The 20,455-nt window shown below is 45.7% G+C and overlaps 1 protein-coding gene and 1 non-coding gene across 2 annotated transcripts in view; both read right to left on the bottom strand.

Annotated features, from left to right (window-relative positions):
- LOC124716878 (GILT-like protein 1) overlaps nt 1-18,398 on the bottom strand; it is a 72,142-nt gene extending 53,744 nt beyond the window's left edge. The window contains exon 1 of the mRNA XM_047243430.1: nt 18,387-18,398. Within this exon, the coding sequence (XP_047099386.1) occupies nt 18,387-18,398 (12 nt within the window). The remainder of the gene's footprint in view (nt 1-18,386) is intronic.
- Nucleotides 12,170-12,244, bottom strand: Trnaa-ugc. Its single transcript has one exon. It is a non-coding gene; the product is annotated as a tRNA-Ala (tRNA).
- Nucleotides 18,399-20,455: the final 2,057 nt, after the last annotated feature.

Below are 20,455 nucleotides of genomic sequence, written 5' to 3'. Positions count from 1 at the left end.
TCGATCGTCGTTTTCTATTTGTAGTTCACTGTTACTGAGTTTACATATCGTCGCTTTGTCATCTGGAGACAGTGAGTGGAGTGATGGTGGAGAAATCGGAACAGTCGCGACATATTCGCCCACCATCGTGCGACATTTGAATGCAAAACAACAGAAATCAGCGAGTGGACTTACGATGCATCTCTGCTTGCTCGTCATCAGTTGGTTCATGAACAACATCGACAGTTCCCAACCTGTATCGTTGGTGGCGACGAGAAATGGCGTCTTTGTCAACAGAAGGAAAAGGAAGGAATGGCTGAGCCCAGACAACAGACAAAGCAGCAGTTCCCCATACGAAGACTTACCCGCATCCACAAAAGACAATGTGGTATGCATCTGGTGGAACAGCGACGGTGTGGTGCGCTACGAACTGCTTTTCCTATGTGTAGCCATCACTGCTGACATTTACTGTCAACAGCTGAGACGTCTTGGACCAGGAAGACTGTTGTGAAGTGACTCTACTCCACGGTAACGCCTGACCGCCATTCTGCTAGACTGACGAAAAACACTGTGCAGGAGCTGGGTTGGCAAGTCATTCCGCACCCCCCTTATTCACCTGATCTTCCACCCTCAGATTTTCACCCTTTTCCGCCCTCTATCGAACAACTTTCAAGGAACTGTGGTGTCACCGCCAGACACCGCACTTGCTAGGTGGTAGCCTTTAAATCGGCCGCGGTCCATTAGTATACGCCGGACTCGCGTGTCGCCACTGTCAGTAATTGCAGACCGAGCGCCACCACACGGCAGGTCTAGAGAGACGTACTGGCACTCGCCCCAGTTGTACAGCCGACTTTGCAAGGAAAGGTTCACTGACAAAGACGCTCTCATTTGCCGAGACGATAGTTAGCATAGCCTTCAGCTACATTTGCTACGACCTAGCAAGGCGCCGTATTCAATTGATAATTAATATTATGAAGCATGTACCGTAACGAGAGATGTTCTACAATTGTGGATTAAAGTTAAGTATTATATCAACTACTTACTTTATTTGCAATTCTCAAGATATTGTCCTGTTCCAGACCTCACGCCAGTCAGCGTGTAATTAAACGCGTGCCTTTCGGCTACCCGTCCTAGTGGATTGGCTGTCTGGTCAGTCCACTACAGGAGCTTTCTTTTCGGATGAAAATGACCACCGAACATGGCCTGCCGAGTTATACGATTGAAAACCCCACGATTTCTAAAGTGGTGGAATCGAAGAGCTACCGCAGCGTTGGAAAATTGTTGTAATTACTGAAGAAAGGCGGCCCCAGTATTGCACCACCTCGAAACGCTTCAGTCGTTGCTGCCAAGCTCAGCAGCCCTGGGAGCAACAACCTGCAGACCAAAGGCGAGATCTCAGAATAGTCGAGGTTGCATTAGCAGTTAACTCCCCACTCAAACGTCCAGGGTTCGGTGTGCAACGAAGTCGTCGCTCTCGCAGCTACCCTTCCTCGATCCGGCACTGGCAGCACGCCGCCAACGGCCCCTGCTTGCCCTCGCACTGCACGGACCTGCTCGCTGCTGCGCCCCAACCGAACTGCATGTCCGTTCGCCATTCTCACTCCAAATCCCGTACTCAGACAGCATTAAAATAACTGCTCATTCAAAACTACAAGATGCACACGGATCCAACAACTCACAATACTAAATCCAGTCACTGTGAAACAACACGGACGGATAAGTTGGCACAGAGAAGCCAGAAGCTGTCGGAAGACCAAATGCACGTCTTTCGCTGCGACGACCGACCGAGCGACCGACCAACGGTCGTCCCCACTCAAGTCAGACACGGGAAGGATCCCAGTATAAATTGTCATCCGACAACTTATTTCCTTGAGGTCACTTCGACGGGCGGACACACACACACACACACACACACACACATACAGGTGAAAGTTGCACTACTCGAATATCACGGTCCATTCAACTAAAACTCGCTGAACATCCGGTCCTTGACGTGGTCGTGCACGCTCGCAATCACACCCTTCCGTCGGACAGTCGGACAGCGCACGTGTGTCGCCAGCGGTCGGGCGAGTACTCGCTGTCCGGACCTCATTGCTGCTCCGTCCCAAGTCTCCTCGCTCGACACCCGAAAATACTACAGGCAGCTCCTAAGCTGGTGCCACAGATCGCGCTATGGGTAAGTGCTGCTGTTGCTGCTGCTGCCACTCACGAACAGACAAGGCGAGCAAATGTAGTGGCGCCAATGAACACGCTAAGAAAAGGAGACGCCACTACTCCTATTGCAAGACGCCAACCTATGAACGGCATCAACGCGAGCCGCACGCGGCTCAATGTTTAACGACTACGTTTGTCTGTGTGACCATCTTCCGTAGCGGCAGATACAGCCAATCATTATTAGTTTTTCCACCTTAAGCGTACCGCAACTGAAGAGTGTCTTACACCAGATACGTTTCGCTTTTATTGACAAACCCCCTTCTGTGGTCATTTGTTGTTTCTGCTACTTCTCTATACATTCTGTAAACCACGGATTTTTCAAACTCAACCTCCGCTAAATGCAGTGGTTTGCAAAGACGAAAAGCATCAATGACCACAGGAGATGCTGCACAAATAAAAGCGAACTGCATCTCGTGTAAAATACTCTCTAACTGCAGTAAGCTTCAGACGGAAAAGCCAATAATAACTAACGATTGTAAATTTTTAGAATTTTTTGACACTAGCGGACTCTTATTACTGAAGAAACCATATATTCCAGTAGCTGAAAATAAAATTATGTAAGAATACAAACGCTTTTAGTAAAATATCAGTATACGCCCTATTATTCAACCAATCGAAACCTCATCTATAAAACGACTTAAAACGCCTGATTACTTTACAAATGAATTAACGTGTTAAATATTTGACAAACATGTATGCGAGAGAAACTTTAGGAAAGCTTTGAAATTACGCTCGATGTTTGTTTGACATCGGTGAGTGCCCTTACTATGAAACACTAGATTAATATAGTCTGGATAATTTGTGCTTCATTTTGAGCAGAAAATAATTATTCACGCATCTCCATGTTTATGACGTCATATATCCTGAAGTATGGGGCGTACAACGATACAGTTTCGCAGGTAACTTGACTCATATACGTTGATACCGTCCGCAAAGTGTGTTGCGCGGGGAGACGGTAGCAAAGATGTAAAAAATTAAAATGTAATGTTAGATGGTGAAGATTTGCTGCATGAACAGAGAAAAAGTAATTAGTGATAAAATTTTATCTCTCATCTCTGCATTTTGCAAGGGGTGTTAGCGAGTAAAAGTTTCGTAAGTGTTTCAAATTATACGTAAAGTGTGTTTCAAGTCGTAGCTTGTCTCACTTTCAAATTCTTGGTGAATATACTTCCGGTATTTCCGCAGAATCACGACGGTCGCGCTGTTTCTAATCGTAACACTTGTCTTATTATTTCAAAGGTTCAACGCAATACACTGAAGAGCCAAAGAAAGTGGTACACTTGCCTAATATCGTCTATGGCCCACGCGAACACGCAGAAGAGCCGCAACACGACGTGGCGTGGACTCGGCTAATGTTTGAAGTAGTGTTGAAGGGAATCGACATCACGAATCCTTTCCCCTTGCATACTACACAGAAGTATTCTTTGGACAAAAGAAATAAATTACACTACTGGTCATTAAAATTGCTACACCACGAAGATGACGTGCTACAGACGCGAAATTTGACCGACAGGAAGAAGATGCTGTGATACGCAAATGTTTAGCTTTTCAGAGCATTCACACAAGGTTGGCGCCGGTGGCGACACCTACAACGTGCTGACATGAGGAATCTTTCCAACTGATTTCTCATACACAAACAGCAGTTGACCGGCGTTCCTTGGTGAAACGTTGTGATGTCTCGTGTAAGGAGAAGAAATGCGTACCATCACGTTTCCGACTTTGATAAAGGTCGGATTGTAGCCTATCGCGACTGCGGTTTATCGTATCACGACATTGCTGCTCGCGTTGGTCGAGATCCAATGACTGTTAGCAGAATGTGGAATCGGTGGGTTCAGGACTGTAATACGGAACGCCGTGCTGGATCCCAACGGCCTCGTATCACTAGCAGTCGAGATGACAGGCATCTTATCCGCATGGCTGTAACGGATCGTGCAGCCACGTCTCGATCCCTGAATCAACAGATGGGGACGTTTGCAACACAACAACATCTGCACGAACAATTCGCCGACGTTTGCAGCACCATAGATTATCAGCTCGGAGACCTTGGCTACGGTTACCCTTGATGCTCCATCACAGACAGGAGCGCTTGCGATGGCGTACTCAACGACGAACCTGGGTGCACCAATGGCAAAACGTCATCTTTTCGGATGAATCCAGGTTCTTCTTACAGCATCATGATGGTCGCATCCGTGTTTGGTGACATCGCGGTGAACGCAAATAGGAAGCGCGTATTCGTCATCGACATACTGGAGTATCACCCGGCGTGATGGTATGGGGTGTCATTGGTTACAAGTCTCGGTCACGTCTTGTTCACATTGACGGCACTTTGAACAGTGGACGTCACATTTGATATGTGTTACGACCCGTGGCTCTACCCTTCATTCGATCCCTGAGAAACCGTAAATTTCAGCAGGATAATGCAGGGCCGCATATTGCAAGTCCCGTACGGGTCTTTCTGGATACAGAAAATGTTCGACTGTTGCCCTGGCCAGCACATTCTCCAGATCTGTCACCAATTGAAAACGTCTGGTCAATGGTGGCCGAGCAACTGGCTCGTAACAATACGCCAGTCACTACTCTTGATGAACTGTGGCATCGTGTTGAAGCTGCATGGGCAGCTGTACCTGTACACGCCATCCAAGCTCTGTTTGACTCAATGTCCAGGCGTATCAAGGCCGTTATTACGGCCAGAGGTGGTTGTTCTGGGTACTGATTTCTCAGGATCTATACACCCAAATTGCGTGAAAATGTAGTCACATGTCAGTTCTAGTATATTTGTCCAATGAATACCCGTTTATCATCTGCATTTCTTCTTGGTGTAGCAATTTTATTGGCCAGTAGTGTATTTGTGAGATTCATACGCAGACAACTTACAGAATAAGTAAGTGTTCATCGTAGGCATGGTCTCTTACTGTATTTCAACGCGGATGAAACAGTAGTGGAGCACAAATTCCACTATATAGGCGCATGAGCGTGTTACTTTAAAAAGGAGGTGTACACCTTTCAGTTCACTGTACATTCTGCAACGGAATGTTCATCGTGAACGCGATGTATTGTACACGCAGCTAAGTGAACACATAAGCGTACAGCTGAGGTATTACGGACATAGGAGCGGCTTGAGTGAGCAGTCAGCTGCGGCAGTGGCTGTCATCCGGAGCGACCCGCAGTGGCAGCTGGCGCTTACCGGTTAAGCCTGCCCGATATCTGCGAACACCTGGCCACCGCATGATCACACGCGATATCGACACACTTGTCTTATCGGTAAGGACCGATATCTGCTGCCGGCACTTGACCCTGACGATGTTAGGATAGCACGTTGCAATGTCACTCTGAAACAGTAATAACACAACACGATGCAATACGATCGGACTCCACGTTTATGAACCCACCATGAGAATTTGAGCTCAGTACAACCACAGCCCATTCCGATGGTCGCAGTTTGCACTACTTAGATCTGTTGTGTCATCACTTACATAGCTCCCACTACTACTCAAGCCTCTAACTCACCCCTCAATTTTGAAATTGAGTCTTTACGTCCCACTAACTTGTCCCGTAAGTTCATTGCACTCTTGTATGCTAATAAGTTCCTTTTTTTCTCTCTTTCTTTTAGAACAGTATAGCATTTCTACATTATACATCAGCATCTCTGCACCCCAAACGTAACACCCACAAAGTGACTCGTCAGGAGAAGAAATTTCGGGTACAGAGTTTATGTCATACGTTTCCAGAGAGACACACATTGCTCAAAAATTACGCAATGACTGTAGATTATTCAAACCGGTGCAGAATGTCCAAGCTTCTGCTGACAGGACCCATTCTTAGCACACCGTGTGCGTGTGGCAAGTGTGTGTTGGAATGACTGTACGATGCGTCAGGGCCAGGATTACGGAACAGAAACGGTACCGCAGGTTGGGACAGGTGGAGAAATAGGCCGTAAACGGACCACGTGCTGCGTCAGACTCACCATATAATGAAATCCGCCGTTACGCAGCTTTTCACTGTGGAGGAGACATACCACACTTTTGTTCAGGGAAGCCATAGAAATACCCAAACATCACAACCGTTTCAATAAAAAAATACACCCACGGTGTAGAAATGTTCAAATGTGTGTGAAATCTTATGGGACTTAACTGCTAAGGTCATCAGTCCCTAAGCTTACGCCGGCCGAAGTGGCCGCGCGGTTCTGGCGCTGCAGTCTGGAACCGCGAGACCGCTACGGTCGCAGGTTCGAATCCTGCCTCGGGCATGGATGTGTGTGATGTCCTTAGGTTAGTTAGGTTTAACTAGTTCTAAGTTCTAGGGACTAATGACCTCAGCAGTTGAGTCCCATAGTGCTCAGAGCCATTTGCACCAACCTAAGCTTACACACTACTTACCCTAAAATTTCCTAACGACAAACATACACACACCCACGCCCGAGGGAGGACTCGAACCTCAGCCGGGACCAGCCGCCCACGGTGTACAGATCGCAACGCCAAGAAGGAGTTGTGCGACACGAACGACACTTGGTACTCGCGTTTCTACATATGAAAGATGACATCTACTCAAATTTCGCGCTAGCCCCGTAACATAGGCGCTAGTAGCGCAGCCATGACAATATAAATCAGATTTGCTCAGAAGACACGCCGTAAATACCGAGAGCGTTAGTTAGCCTAGAGACTGGGCATCGTGAATTGATGTTAGTTATGAACGCCTTTACGCCGACAAAGATGCCATCTCAACAGTAATGGGATACTTAGTAAATCACAGTTCGGATTTCAAAAATGCTACTCCACTGAGACAGCAATATACAATTTCACTGTCCACGTAATAGAGTCTTTAAATAGTAAAATGTCACCAATAGCAATTTTCTGTGACTTGTCCAAAGCATTTGATTGTGTGAACCATGACATTACGTTACAGAAATTACAGTTCTATGGTATAAATGGAATAGCATATGAGTGGTTTTGTCGTACCTACAGAACAGGAAGCAAAAAGTTTCCTTATATGGGCCAAGTGATGTAAATAAGTTTGCCACTTCATCTAACTAGGGTGAAATAACATTAGGTGTTCCACAGGGTTCAATCATGGGTCCCCTTCTGTTCTTCATATATGCGAACGACCTCCCTCCCTATCTGAAACAGGAAGCTGAACTGACACTGTCTTCTCATGATACAAGCATCATTATTAGCATGGTAAAAGAAATTCCAATTTAAAATGATAGAAATAAGGTCTTTGGAAAAGTCAGTAATTGGTTTTCTGCAAATGGGTTTGCTCTAAACTTTGAAAAAATACAGTACATCCAATTTTCTGCTGCAAAAAGTACAGTTCCTTCAATGAATATAACACGTCAACATAAGTCAGTAGACATTTTTTGGGTGTACATATAGATGAGAATCTTAAGTGGAAAATTCATATTTAGGAACTTCTAAAGCGACTAGGTTCACCAACTTTTGCAGTCAGAATATTTGCCAATTTTGAGGATATAGAAATTAGTAAGCTAACATACTTTGCATACTTTCACTCTCTGATGTCAAACAGCATAATATTTTGGGGTCACTCAACATTTAGACAAAAAGTATTCACTGCGCAAAAGAAAGTGCTTAGAATAATGTGTGGGGTTCATAGTCGCACATCTTGCAGGCATCTTTTCAAAAGATTGGGAATTCATACAACAGGCTCACAGTACATTTACTCACTAATGAAATTTCTTCTCAGCAACAAGAACAAGTTTAAAAACAACAGTGACAGTCATAATTATAATACCAGAGAAAAGAAAGACTTACACTATCCTTTACTCAACCTATCTTTGACACAGAAAAGGTAAAATATGCTGCTATAAAATTTTTCGACAAATTACCAGATGAAATAAAATGTATGACAGACAGCAGTAATAGCTTCAAAAATAAATTGAAATCATATCTCCTTGACAACTCCTTCTGAATCATAGATGAATTCTTCAATAGGAATAAATAAATCTATATGCATTTTCTGCCATTTAAGGGAATGGGGTAAATAATACGTAAATCGTAGAAATGTTGTTGTTGTGGTCTTCAGTCCTGAGACAGGTTTGATGCAGCTCTCCATGCTACTCTATCCTGTGCAAGTCTCTTCATCTCCCAGTAGCTACTGCAACCTGCATCCTTCTGAATCCGTTTAGTGTATTCATCTCTTGGTCTTCCTCTACGATTTTTACCCTCCACGCTGCCCTCCAATGCTAAATTGGTGACCCCTTGATGCCTCACAACATGTCCTACCAACTGGTCCCTTCTTCTAGTCAAGTTGTGCCACAAACTCCTCTTCTCCCCAATTCTATTCAATACCTCCTCATTAGTAATGTGATCTACCCATCTAATCTTCAGCATTCTTCTGTAGCACCATATTTCAACAGCTTCTGTTCTATTTTTGTCCAAACTATTTATCGTCCATGTTTCACTTCCATACATGGCTACACTCCATACAAATACTTTCAGAAACGACTTCCTGACACTTAAATCTATACTCGATGTTAACAAATTTCTCTCCTTCATAAAATATTTCCTTGCCATTGCCAGTCTACATTTTATATCCTCTCTACTTCTACCGTCATCAGTTATTTTGCTCCCCAAATAGCAAAACTCCTTTACTTCTTTAAGTGTCTCATTTCATAATCTAATTCCCTCGAGTTAATTCGACTACATTCTATTATCCTCGTTTTTCTTTTGTTGATGTTCATCTTATATCCTCCTTTCAAGACTCTGTCCATTCCGTTCAACTGCTCTTCCAAGTCCTTTGCTGTCTGTGACAGAATTACAATGTGATCGGAAAACCTGAAAGTTTTTATTTCTTCTCCATGGATTTTAATACCTACTCCGAATTTTTCTTTTGTTTACTTTACTGCTTGCTCAGTATACAGATTGATAACATCGGGGAGAGGCTACAACCCTGTCTCACTCCCCTCCCTAGCACTGCTTCTCTTTCATGTCCATCGACTCTTACGACTGCTATCTGGTTCCTGTACAAATTGTAAATAGCCTTTCGCTCCCTGTATTTTCCCCTGCCACCTTTAGAATTTGAAAGAGAGTATTCCAGTCAACATTGTCAAAAGCTTTCTGTAGGTCTACAAATACTGGAAACGTAAGTTTGCCGTTCCTTAATCTTTCTTCTAAGGTAAGTCGTAAGGTCAGTATTGCTACACGTGTGCCAACATTTCTACGGAATCCAAACTGATCGTCCCCGAGGTCGGCTTCTACCAGTTTTTCCATTCGTCTGTAAAGAATTTGCGTTAGTATTTTGCATCCGTGACTTATTAAACTGATAGTTCGGTAATTTTCACATCTGTCAACACCTGCTTTTTTTGGGATTGGAATTATTACATGCTTCTTGAAGTCTGAGGTTATTTCGCCTGTCTCATACATCTTGCACATCAGATGGTAGAGTTTTGTCAGGACTGGCTCTCCCAAGGCTGTCAGTAGCTCTGATGGAATGTTGTCTACTCCGGGGGCCTTATTTCGCCTCAGGTCTTTCAGTGGTGTGTATTGTAACGTATATATTAAAAAATCTTGTTTCATATGTGCATTTCTTGTGCACTTGGTACGTTCCACATCATAACGGCTACCGTGTCGTGCGATTGATCAATGGAACACGCACCTACTAACACCTCACTGAGTTTGAAGCTGGATGTTTCCTCTGCGAAAGACTTTCTAGGAACGTAGGTAGCCACTGTACGTGACTGCTGCTAGCGGTGGTCACCAGACTGTACGGCCGCAAGAAGACCGTGCTCCGGACGGCCACGGCACTACCGAGAGGAAAGACCATCGTGTTCGGCGTATGGCTCTGGCGCATCACACTGCGTCTGCAGCAGCAATTCCAGTAGCAGTTGGCACCACCGTGAGACAACGAACTGCTACAAGTCAGTTACTTCAAGGGAAGCACCGAGCGAGCGAGACGGCCTGTAGCGTGCATTCCTCTGATCCAAAACCACCGCCATTTGTGGCTTCAGTGGCGTCAAGCGAGAGCTCATTGGAGGGAAGGGTGGAGGTCTGTTGTGTCATCTGATGAAATCTGGTTCTGCCTGTGTGACAGTAATGGCCGTGTGTTGGTTAGAGGGAGGCCAGTGAAGGGCCTGCAACCAACCTGTCTGCATGCCAGGTACGAGGGACCCGCAACTGGAGCTGCGGTCTGGGGTGCGATTCCGTGTGACAGCAGGAGTACTTTGGTGGTTATCCACGCACCTTAACGGCAAATCGGTGCGTCAGTCTGATGATTCGACCTGTTGTGCTGTCACTCATTAACAACATACCAGCGGGTTGTTTTCCAACAAGATAGCGCTCGCCCACAGACCGCTGTTGGAGCCCAACATGCTCTATAGAATGTCGATCACTAAATCTGTCTCCATTCGATCACATATTGGACATCATCGAACGACAACTCTAGCATCATCCACAATCAGCATTAACCGTCCCTCTGCAAGAGGCTTGGAACTCCATTCCACAAACCGACATCCGGCAACTGTGCAACACAATGTGTGTACGTTTGTAGCGGCTTGCATTCAACATTCTGGCTGTTACACCGGTTATTAATATACCGGCATTTCACATTTGCAGTGGCTTATCTCACGCTCACATTAACCTGTGATCTTGCAGTATTAATCACTTGCATTGTTACCTAGATAAATGTACTTCCTAAACTTCAATACTCCATGTTAATTATTTTTTGATCTTATGATTTCTTCCTGTCAGTGTAGCGAAGTCTCGACGTGCACAGCGCCTCGATTCTACCGTTGCATGTAACAAGGGAACGACCACTTCAGTAACTACGACGAAGAGACTCACCTTAGGCACTTGCACGACAGGTACATTCGTATAACTTCCTGCTGCGGAATCTACTCCTGATAGCCAGCAATAGTGGAGGTTCTGTCTTTGACAATGGCGAAACGTCAGGACAACCACAAAACGATCCACGGTCGATATCCGGAGACGAGCGTCAACGAGCAACACCTCAACAAGTGGCTGCGAAAGCCTCAACAATCGTCTACATTTACACCACCACCCTGCAGGCCTCTGAAGCGTACAACACGGGCTACTTACGATGGTACCATTTGTTAGAGTTCCTTCCCGTTCGGAACGCGTATGCTGCACCATAAGAATCGCGGCTTCAATGTCTGTATGAGTGCTGTGACTAGACTAATCCTTCTTTCACGATCACTAAAGGAGTGATATCAGGGGTATGAAGAGTTTCTCTACTCCTCACGTTGCACTGACTCTCGCAAAATTGTAAACAGCTTTACGTAGTTTAATCGAGCATTTGAAAATTGACGCTGTTCAGAATATTCATAACGCTCAAGTACATATTTTTGCAATCTGCAGCAATGGCCGTTCTCCAGAACGTGTTGATGAACAGCCTGCAGATTCCGTAAGTGCTCTTCTCACGTTGACCCTGTGGCCCAAATTTCACTAAGTTAGTTCAGAAAGTAGGGAATGTTCTGAATCAACTGATCCAAATGTTGTTGATAAATTCCGGGTCCGTGTGTTTAAACTGATAAGGGCTAAGGACTCCAGGAAGCGGTGTGCAGTGGCAACTCCTGATACGCATCATGCAAGTTGATGCATGAAGAATACTGGCCCTTGACAACTTTGACAACAACACTTCTGACCACGGAATCGAATATGAGTCTGTGGAACAGTGTGCGTTGACCTTCTGTTTAAAACCGCCACAGAGGAGCACGGCGCCGTCCAACATCTGAATCAGTACCAAAGGGGTGACCCACTGACTCCACGGAACAGTACAAATGACACAGGGGTCCTGGAAACGCTACAACCCTGCCTCGACCATGTCACATGTGGCGATAGGAATCGGGTGGCGGTAAGAAAATTTAAGTAAGGGAGAAATGTGCCTCTAAATTTTCTGCCTAATCCAAGGTATTCTCAAACAATTGATAATACATGATGACTAACTGAAACCCTCAGCTGCGGACAGGTGTTGCTGATATAGCTCGATGTGGACAGCTGAAAATGAGTGTCCCGACCGGGACTCAAACCCGGGATCTCCTGCTTGCATGGCAGACGCTCTATCCATCTGAGCCACCGAGGACACAGATGAATAGCGCGACTGCAGGGACTTATCCCTTGCACGCTTCCCGTGGGACTCACATTCCCAACTGTCCACAATTCTACATATGTAATGTACCTTATAGACATTTGCCCATTCACTCATGGGACCGATGACCTTTGTAGTTTGGTCCCTTTAATCTTTAACTCAACCAACCAACCAAACCATTCACTCGTTACTCGCGCACGCTTTGGCGATTCCCGTAAGAGTTTGGACAACCTGTGCGCATTCGCACAGATGAACGTCAATGGCTGGGTAGCCTTTAACTATATATATGAAAACAGTATCTGTTCTCGAAAGAACACATTACTGTTGTTGACCGTGCAGCTTTGCCCTGGAATAAATGATGACTAACTGTGCGTATGCGCACAGGTTGCCCAAACTCTTACGGGAATCGCCAAAGCGTGCGCGAGTAATGAGTGAATGGGCAAATGTCTATAAGGTACATTACATATGTAAAATTGTGGACAGTTGGGAATGTGAGTCTCACGGGAAGCGTGCAAGGGATAAGTCCCTGCAGTCGCGCTATTCATCTGTGTCCTCGGTGGCTCAGATGGATAGAGCGTCTGCCATGAAAGCAGGAGATCCCGGGTTCGAGTCCCAGTCGGGGCACACATTTTTAGCTGTCCACATCGAGGTATATCAACAACACCTGTCGGCAGCTGAGGGTTTCAGTTAGTCATCATTTATTCCAGGGCAAAGCTGCACGGTCAACAACAGTAATCTGTTATTTCGAGAACAGTTACTGTTTTCATATACATAAATTGATAATACGACGATATAGAAGAGTGAAGATCTTGAAAGGAGATCGACTGAGACACTAAATTTACTATGTCAACTATCTTGAATGCAAAATCAGAATAGACGTCTAATCTACTTTGCGTGAACGGTGAGTTAACCAAAAATGGCTCTGAGTACTATAGGACTTAACATCTGTGGTCATCAGTCCCCTAGAACTTAGAACTACTTAAACCTAACTAACCTAAGGACATCACAAATATCCATGCCCGAGGCAGGGTTCGAACCTGCGACCGTAGCAGTCACGCGGTTCCGGACTGAGCGCCTAGAACCGCTAGACCACCGCGGCCGGCGGTGAGTTAACCACTAACGATATAAGTTGCCGTTCCACATTCTTACGTCTTGCAGAAACGAAGAATTGTCCCTCAAAGTAATACACTGTTTACAATAGGGCACAACCTGATGTCATTGCAACGCAGGGTAGCTCAAGAGCCGGTATGTACAGTGTCTTAGATAATGTCTTCCCCCCCCCCCCCCCCCCCCGGAATGCAGGGAAAGCACTACGGCCTCCGATGATCGTACCGCGGCTCACCCAATGTCGCAAATTGTTGCCAAGTGGCCTTGATCGCGGTTCACACAGCGCACGGCATTTACATGCCTGCACTCTTGACAAATACTCAGCAAACGATATTCGGGATAGGACCGCCTGCTTGCCTGCTCAGCGGAGACACGTGCTGTGGAGAAGCAGGGCAGAGAATCCGGAAAACATAGTGAGCGCGGGTTACGACGATTCCCAGACACGGACCTGGACACGGGTCGTGACATCGTCCACGGTGTCGACACAATGCAGCTCGGCGGAAGACCTGGCGACCTGGCTCACCTCACAGGGCACTGGGTGCTGATCACCACACCCGTCTCACTTTGCCACCTGCCAATTGTCGGTAATAACGGTAAAGGCCACTGCCCTGGTCTGGACATTTGGTTAACTCCGGACGATCACCTCCCTAATTGGCAAGTCGGAACACGCACACTGGAGACACTCAAACCCAACTTGCCTCAGAGATCTTGTACGTTGGCCTATCCACGCTGCATACGACCATCCAGGGCACCTACGGTGGTAGTTAAACTGTAACTGTGCCGCCGCCCCCGCTTGGCTCTGATGAGGGAAATACCGCCTGACCAGCTGATAAACATCCCCAATGTTAGGTCTCTCAGTGTCGGTAGAGGGTTTCAAATTGTGCGGAACACGGCGGCCTTAGCGAGATCGACGATGTGCCTTAACTGGCAATCCACCGAGAAGGGGCGTAGCTGATTCTCCCACCGTTGTGTCGAGGCGTCGAAGTAGACCAGTGGCGTTGGGGGCGGACTCGCCGGCAGGCACCTGGCCGGCTGTCAGCACAGATCCGCACCACCGCTCAGCAGTTCTCGCATCTGCTCCTGCTGCAGCTTTTGTTGCCGCTCCTGGAGGCGCAGCACTGAGGAAGTGCTGGATCCGCGGAGACCACAATTTAGCATTATGAGAAAAAACACAGGAGTGTCACTCCGTAAGAAGTGTGGGAGCGTTATCGCTAAAATGCGAGGTGTACGAGCCGACGCTTGCTCGATAATGAGCCAAAAGCTGAACTCTGGAGGAAGGCGCGAAAGTCGACGGGAGAGTCAACCCACAGGGGAGCAGTTAATCCCCCTTCAGTAACAGTAATGTGTCATCCACACATCTCCTGCAACATTTAGTTTTCTGTAGCTAGTGTTCTTAGTTGGTAAATAATTTTTCTTAGAAATGTTTTCTGCATATGTCACCTATGATACCAGATGTACGTACATGATCCGATTGGTCTGTCACCTCAGCGTGGAATAAAACTCGTCAGTTCCAGTGACTTTCTTCCATTGCTTCGTCCACGTTATATGCCTACTGGACCACGTTTCACTGTTATGAACCTTTGACCAGGTTATATGCCTACCGGACCACGTTTTACTGTTACGAACCTTTGTCCAGATTATATGCCTACCGGACCACGTTTTACTGTTACGAACCTTTGTCCAAGTTATATGCCTACCGGACCACGTTTTACTGTTACGAACCGTTGTCCAGGTTATATGCCTAGCGGACCACGTTTTACTGTTACGAACATTTGTCCAGGTTATATGCCTTCTGGTCCAAATTTTACTGTTACGTACTTTTGTCCAGGTTATATGCCTGCTGGGCCATGTTTTACTGTTACAAACCTTTGCATCACAGATGAATTGTTTTGGAGTTCCAGTTCGCCCTGTAATTCCCTGGTCACAGAATACCCTTGCTATTGTTTTGTTGCTGAGAGAATCGTGCAGTGCGGAATTCAGTTCTGCAGTGACTTTCGCGGAACCCGCAGGCTTGACTAGCACCTGCATTCACGTTCAAGTACGCATTCTCCGCGGTGTTTTCACTTTTTGTGTCCAACATCTGTTTCACTCCGTGCATAGGCAACTGCTCACAAGTTGCTATCACTAAATGCTTTGGAAGCTGGTTAGTCCGCCACTGATGGCTTTATTCAAATTCGTACTATTATACGCTGACTGACAAAAGTCGTGAGGTAGCGGTGTGCACATATAGAGATCCCACTAGGTGAAATGGTAGTTGGAGCTGGACGCATGGGACTTTCCACTTCGGGAATCGTTAGGGAGTTCAATATTCCGACATCCACACTGTTGAGACTGTGCCGAGAACACCACGTGCCACGCCCCACCTCTCGCGACGGACATCGCAGTGGCCGACGGCCTTCACTGAACGACCGACAGCAGCGGAGTGTACGTAGAGCTGACAGTGCTAACAGACAAGCAACAGTGAAGACCTTTCTGAATGTGAAGGACACCTAACGAACAGCCTTACTAAACTTTATGAGTATTTTGAGACATGGCGACTGAGACCAAATGTTTCTAAAACCGAAGTAAGTCTGTTCCACCTTTGTAATAGCCCTTCATCAGCAAAGATCAGTCCACAGTTCGGCCCTCTTGGCACAGTCAGATACAACGAAAGCCCAAAATACTTGAGAGTCACTCTGGACGGAACTTTAACATACAAAAAACACCTTTCCAACTTGGCCAAGAAGATACAAACACGAGTGAACCTTGCGAGAAAGCTGGCAGGCAGTACATGGAGAGCAACCACATCAGTCCTCCGACGAGCATCCCTTGCACTGGTATACTCTGCAGCAGAATACTGTGCACCAGTTTGGCTCCGAAGCGCCCACGTAGTGAAAGTAGACGTCCAACTGGACTCAGTTATGAGAGTAATTAGTGGTACAGTCCGGTCTACAACTACTTGCTGGCTACCAGTGCTTTCAAACATCTGTCCACCAGACCTCCGTCGGAAGGCTGCTGTTTAAAAGCTCTGTCAGCAAGTTCCTGAAAACAACTCGATCCCTCTTCATGACGATTTGCTATCACTGTCCAGGAAACGCCTCAAATCTAGAAGACCAGCATATGAAACGGGAGTCCAAATGCTATACACAGGATTCGACCACGACGCCGAGTGGAAACGTGAGTGGCAAGCTACAAGAACCCGAAACCACCAACTTGTAGACAATCCAGCAGTTCCAATTCCAGGCTTCCACCAACCAAGGTTGGTGTGGGTGCAGTTAAACAGATATTGGACTGAAGAGGGTAGGTACAAGTACAACATGCACAAGTGGGGCTTTTCAAGTGACAGTGTGTGTGACTGTGGTGACACCCAAACAATGAGCCACACTGCGAATGGCTGTCCAATCAGTCGCTTCCCTGGTGGCATTGAGAAGCTCCATCGAGCATCCCACGAGGCACTTCGCTGGATCGAGTCCATCAACATCCGAGTGTAGTCTGAGCCGTTTTAAAACTTGTGTACTGCATATAATTTCACATGTTCACTTTTATATATATTTCTTTGTTTTGCTACATGTGTATTACTGTAATTGATGCATACGATGATAATAATAATAATAATAACCGCAGAAATCAAGGTGGGACGAGCGACGAATGTATCCGTTAGGTCAGCGCGACGAAATCTGGCGTTGATGGGCTGTGACAGCAAACGACTGACGCGAGTGCCTCTGCTAACAGCGCGACATCGCCTGCAGCGCCTCCGCTGGGCTCTAGGCCATGTCAGTTGGGACCTAGACGACTGGAATACCGTGGCCTGGTCACTTCTGCCGATCTAGACTGCTAAGAACTGATGGTAGAGTTCCAGTGTAACGCAGACCCCACGAAGTCGTGGACCATGGTGGCTCCATAACGGCGTGGGCTGTTTGTACATAAAACGGACTGGGTCCTCCGGTCCAAATCAACCGAATGTTGACTGGAAATGGTTATGTTCGTGTGGTGTGCGTACTGTAAGACCTTCGGTACACACACCATCAGATTAGTTGACTTGTTGCTCTAATGAAGTAGGCGAGTGTCAGCAATATGTCTCGTGGTCTTATCGTGGCGTGTTTATCTTCTGCCGTTAGGTCAGACGATAGAAATGCCACTTGCACGCTTAGAGTAGCAGATTGACGGTGACCAACTTTAAACGATTAATTTTCACACACATTTATTAAAATAATAACAAGCATAGATATTACGTAACTTGATTCTGGATGCTGTTTCCAATTGACAATCTGAAGTTCCTTTGGTCTTGGGTCGTTAATCTTATTCTCACATATCTCTGATACTTGACAAAGTGTCTATACATTTATCTTCATGGCTATGTACAGGAATATGATAACCTTATTAGGCGCAGACTGAAACTTGACTATAGACTGGTACAGACTAATGTAGACTGACTGATCGGAGGTCTGTACACTCGTTATAATACCTCGTGTGTTCAGGTATCACTGCACAAGTGTGATCCGCGAGGAGAAAAGGTTCTACGTTAGCAGCAATCTCATTGGCTGTGTTACATATTTATACGCGGATCGGCGGAAGCAGAATTTGGTCCGTCTCTAAGGCAGCGCCATCTCGTAGTGCGGAGACGGACGAGCGCTGCGCCTGCGCTGTTGTGCTTAGCAGGGTGCGCTCTAGTGGGAAAGTTGTGTACGCGCTGACTACGCGGAACTATGTACACAACAGTTCGTCTACATCGAGACCTTCTGCAGCCATTCAGGTACTTCACGTTCCCAAACAACGATGGAATTTTTAAGAATAACAATGACCTGAGTCATTGAACCACAGTTGTTCGTAATTAGTTTCAAGAGCATTCTGCGGAGTCAGCTGTAGACTGGGCCCTGAGAAATATAAATAATGAAAAGTGGAATATCGTTGCCTGCTAATTGGATTTCAGGTTTTAATAAAAAACACCTAGGTCGTCGTAAGCTGGGATATAGGATGCTGCATTGTTATAACGTCTCACTCGAATAGTTTCACGTTATGTATGAAACGAATTCGTGTTGCAAAGTACTCACCCTGAAAACCATTTTGACTTTGTGTGTACACACAGGGGAGGCAGCCCCATAGTAAAGCTGGACCATACTGTCGGAAAAGCAACACATGTACGAGTAATCTGTTCGATTCCTAATGCTGTTCATTTGCATGCTACTTCACACATTAAAATATACAGTCCGCATTCCTTTTCGTTGCACTGAATGCACGAAATTGTGTGCTGTGTGAATACTTCTGTCTACTTCGAGTCAGATCCCGTTACAAAGTTGTTCCTTTTGGCGCCATAAATCTACAATCTCCACACCTTCGAAGTATCACAGCTTATTGGCCACTGTCTACAACAGTAGTCTATACTCCTTTATAAATGTAGTTTACCCAGAATGGTGGGTCTTCAGGACGTCTATCATAAGGCTACCAACGGCCTTTCTACCGTATGTGGGAGCTGTTTCTTCAAAAACTCGCAGAATAATGAAGAGACATAAAGTGGACCATCGGTCAAGACGTCAACTCCTCTGGCATTACCAGTTAGGTAAAAGGTACGCACTGTACAAACACCGTCCGACGGTGACATCCCCCTGCTACAGCCCAATAGATCTACAGTGACAAAGTATATATCCACTGAGCATTGCACGGATAACAGGAAAGTCAACATTACGCCCACAGCCTGATCCTACAAGCATCCAGTTACCAAGAAAGCTGCGAAAGTTTGGCTGGCGAGGAAACTGCTCGACCGAGACGAGAGTTTCAATCTCAACAAATCATGGAAAACCGCTCTTTCCACTTCTGCAGTCTCAGAGGAATTATTGCTCTGAGTCCCGGCTGCCTGGCAGTCCAACACATGTCACCCATTTTAATAATCAACCACATCACTCTTAAGCATCGTGGATTTGTTGACTCTGTGCTTGCTTTGTTTTACTCTTAGAACGTGTAACGTTTTATCTGTGACCGACGCTTTTGTTGCCGTTTGCTTCGGAGTATTGCGTCAAGTGGTTTAGATCCCGCCAGCAACTCACCTTGAAAGTAAAGTGTACGTTTATCAGGTCAAGTATCGGGAGATGAAGCGATACGTCCGAAAGATGATAGAATGTTCCATCCGCCGGTAAATTCGAAAAGCAGTAGTGTTGTAATTTACAGTTTGTCAGCAGTGATAAGAATGTAATCTGAAACGGCGTAAAAGAATACAGAGAATACAATGAAGAAGGCGACATGTCCAAGTCAGCGCCCTGATATCATTGTAAGTATACTGATAAAGTGTGAAGAACGGAATTACTCAAATCAAAAATTCATTTACCTAATACGTCAGTATGTACGATTTCTTCAAAGACAATAGTACGAGGAGGTTTCTTGTTTTCAGGTGAGACAGACAACAGCGGCATATAAATGATGGATCCGTCCATTACAATGATTCGTTCGAAATTAAAAATACATGAGAGTGGGCAACTAGCTAGGCCAGTTATTAAGAATATGTCATGTCCTAATTATAAAGTGCACTGAGAACGCAACTAAATACAGGGCAGCACATACTTATAAAAAGACATAAAACGTCATAAATAGTTATGTGCCAATCCCAGCTGGAGCTACATTAGATTGTCAGGTAGTTTAGCTGAGATCTTTATTACCGAGCTACAAAATAATTTTTTGAACAAAATTCTACTGTCTGTGAAAAAACTGTCTATTACAGACATTATGCAGGTGACATACTATTGTACGTGAGCTAACACACAGAATCACTGGGACGCACCACAAAATTTAGTTCAGAATGGAACTGGAAGAAGGAGAAAGTTTTTTGGATCTTACGTTAACTAAAAGAGATGGAAGACCTAAGATTAGTATATTTAGGAAGACGACGGCTACTGACATAACTGCGAAATCCTGTCACCTTAAGAAGCATAATTCGGCAGCTCTGGGTAGCAGGATGCTAAACCTGCCACTCATCCCTAACGATCAAGTGGAAGAGCTAAATAAAATTTTCTATTTGTGGGGATCCACAGCTTCCAGATGATTAAAAACGTAAACATGGTCCGCAGTAGACTGCAATCTGATTTTTGTTTAATCGTGCGATTAGCTAATGTCGACCACTTGTCATTATCAA

Source organism: Schistocerca piceifrons, chromosome 9 (assembly GCF_021461385.2).
Source record: "Schistocerca piceifrons isolate TAMUIC-IGC-003096 chromosome 9, iqSchPice1.1, whole genome shotgun sequence".
NCBI lineage: Eukaryota > Metazoa > Arthropoda > Insecta > Orthoptera > Acrididae > Schistocerca > Schistocerca piceifrons.
Note: the sequence above shows the minus strand (reverse complement) of the source record. Positions and strands in the feature narration are given on the sequence as shown.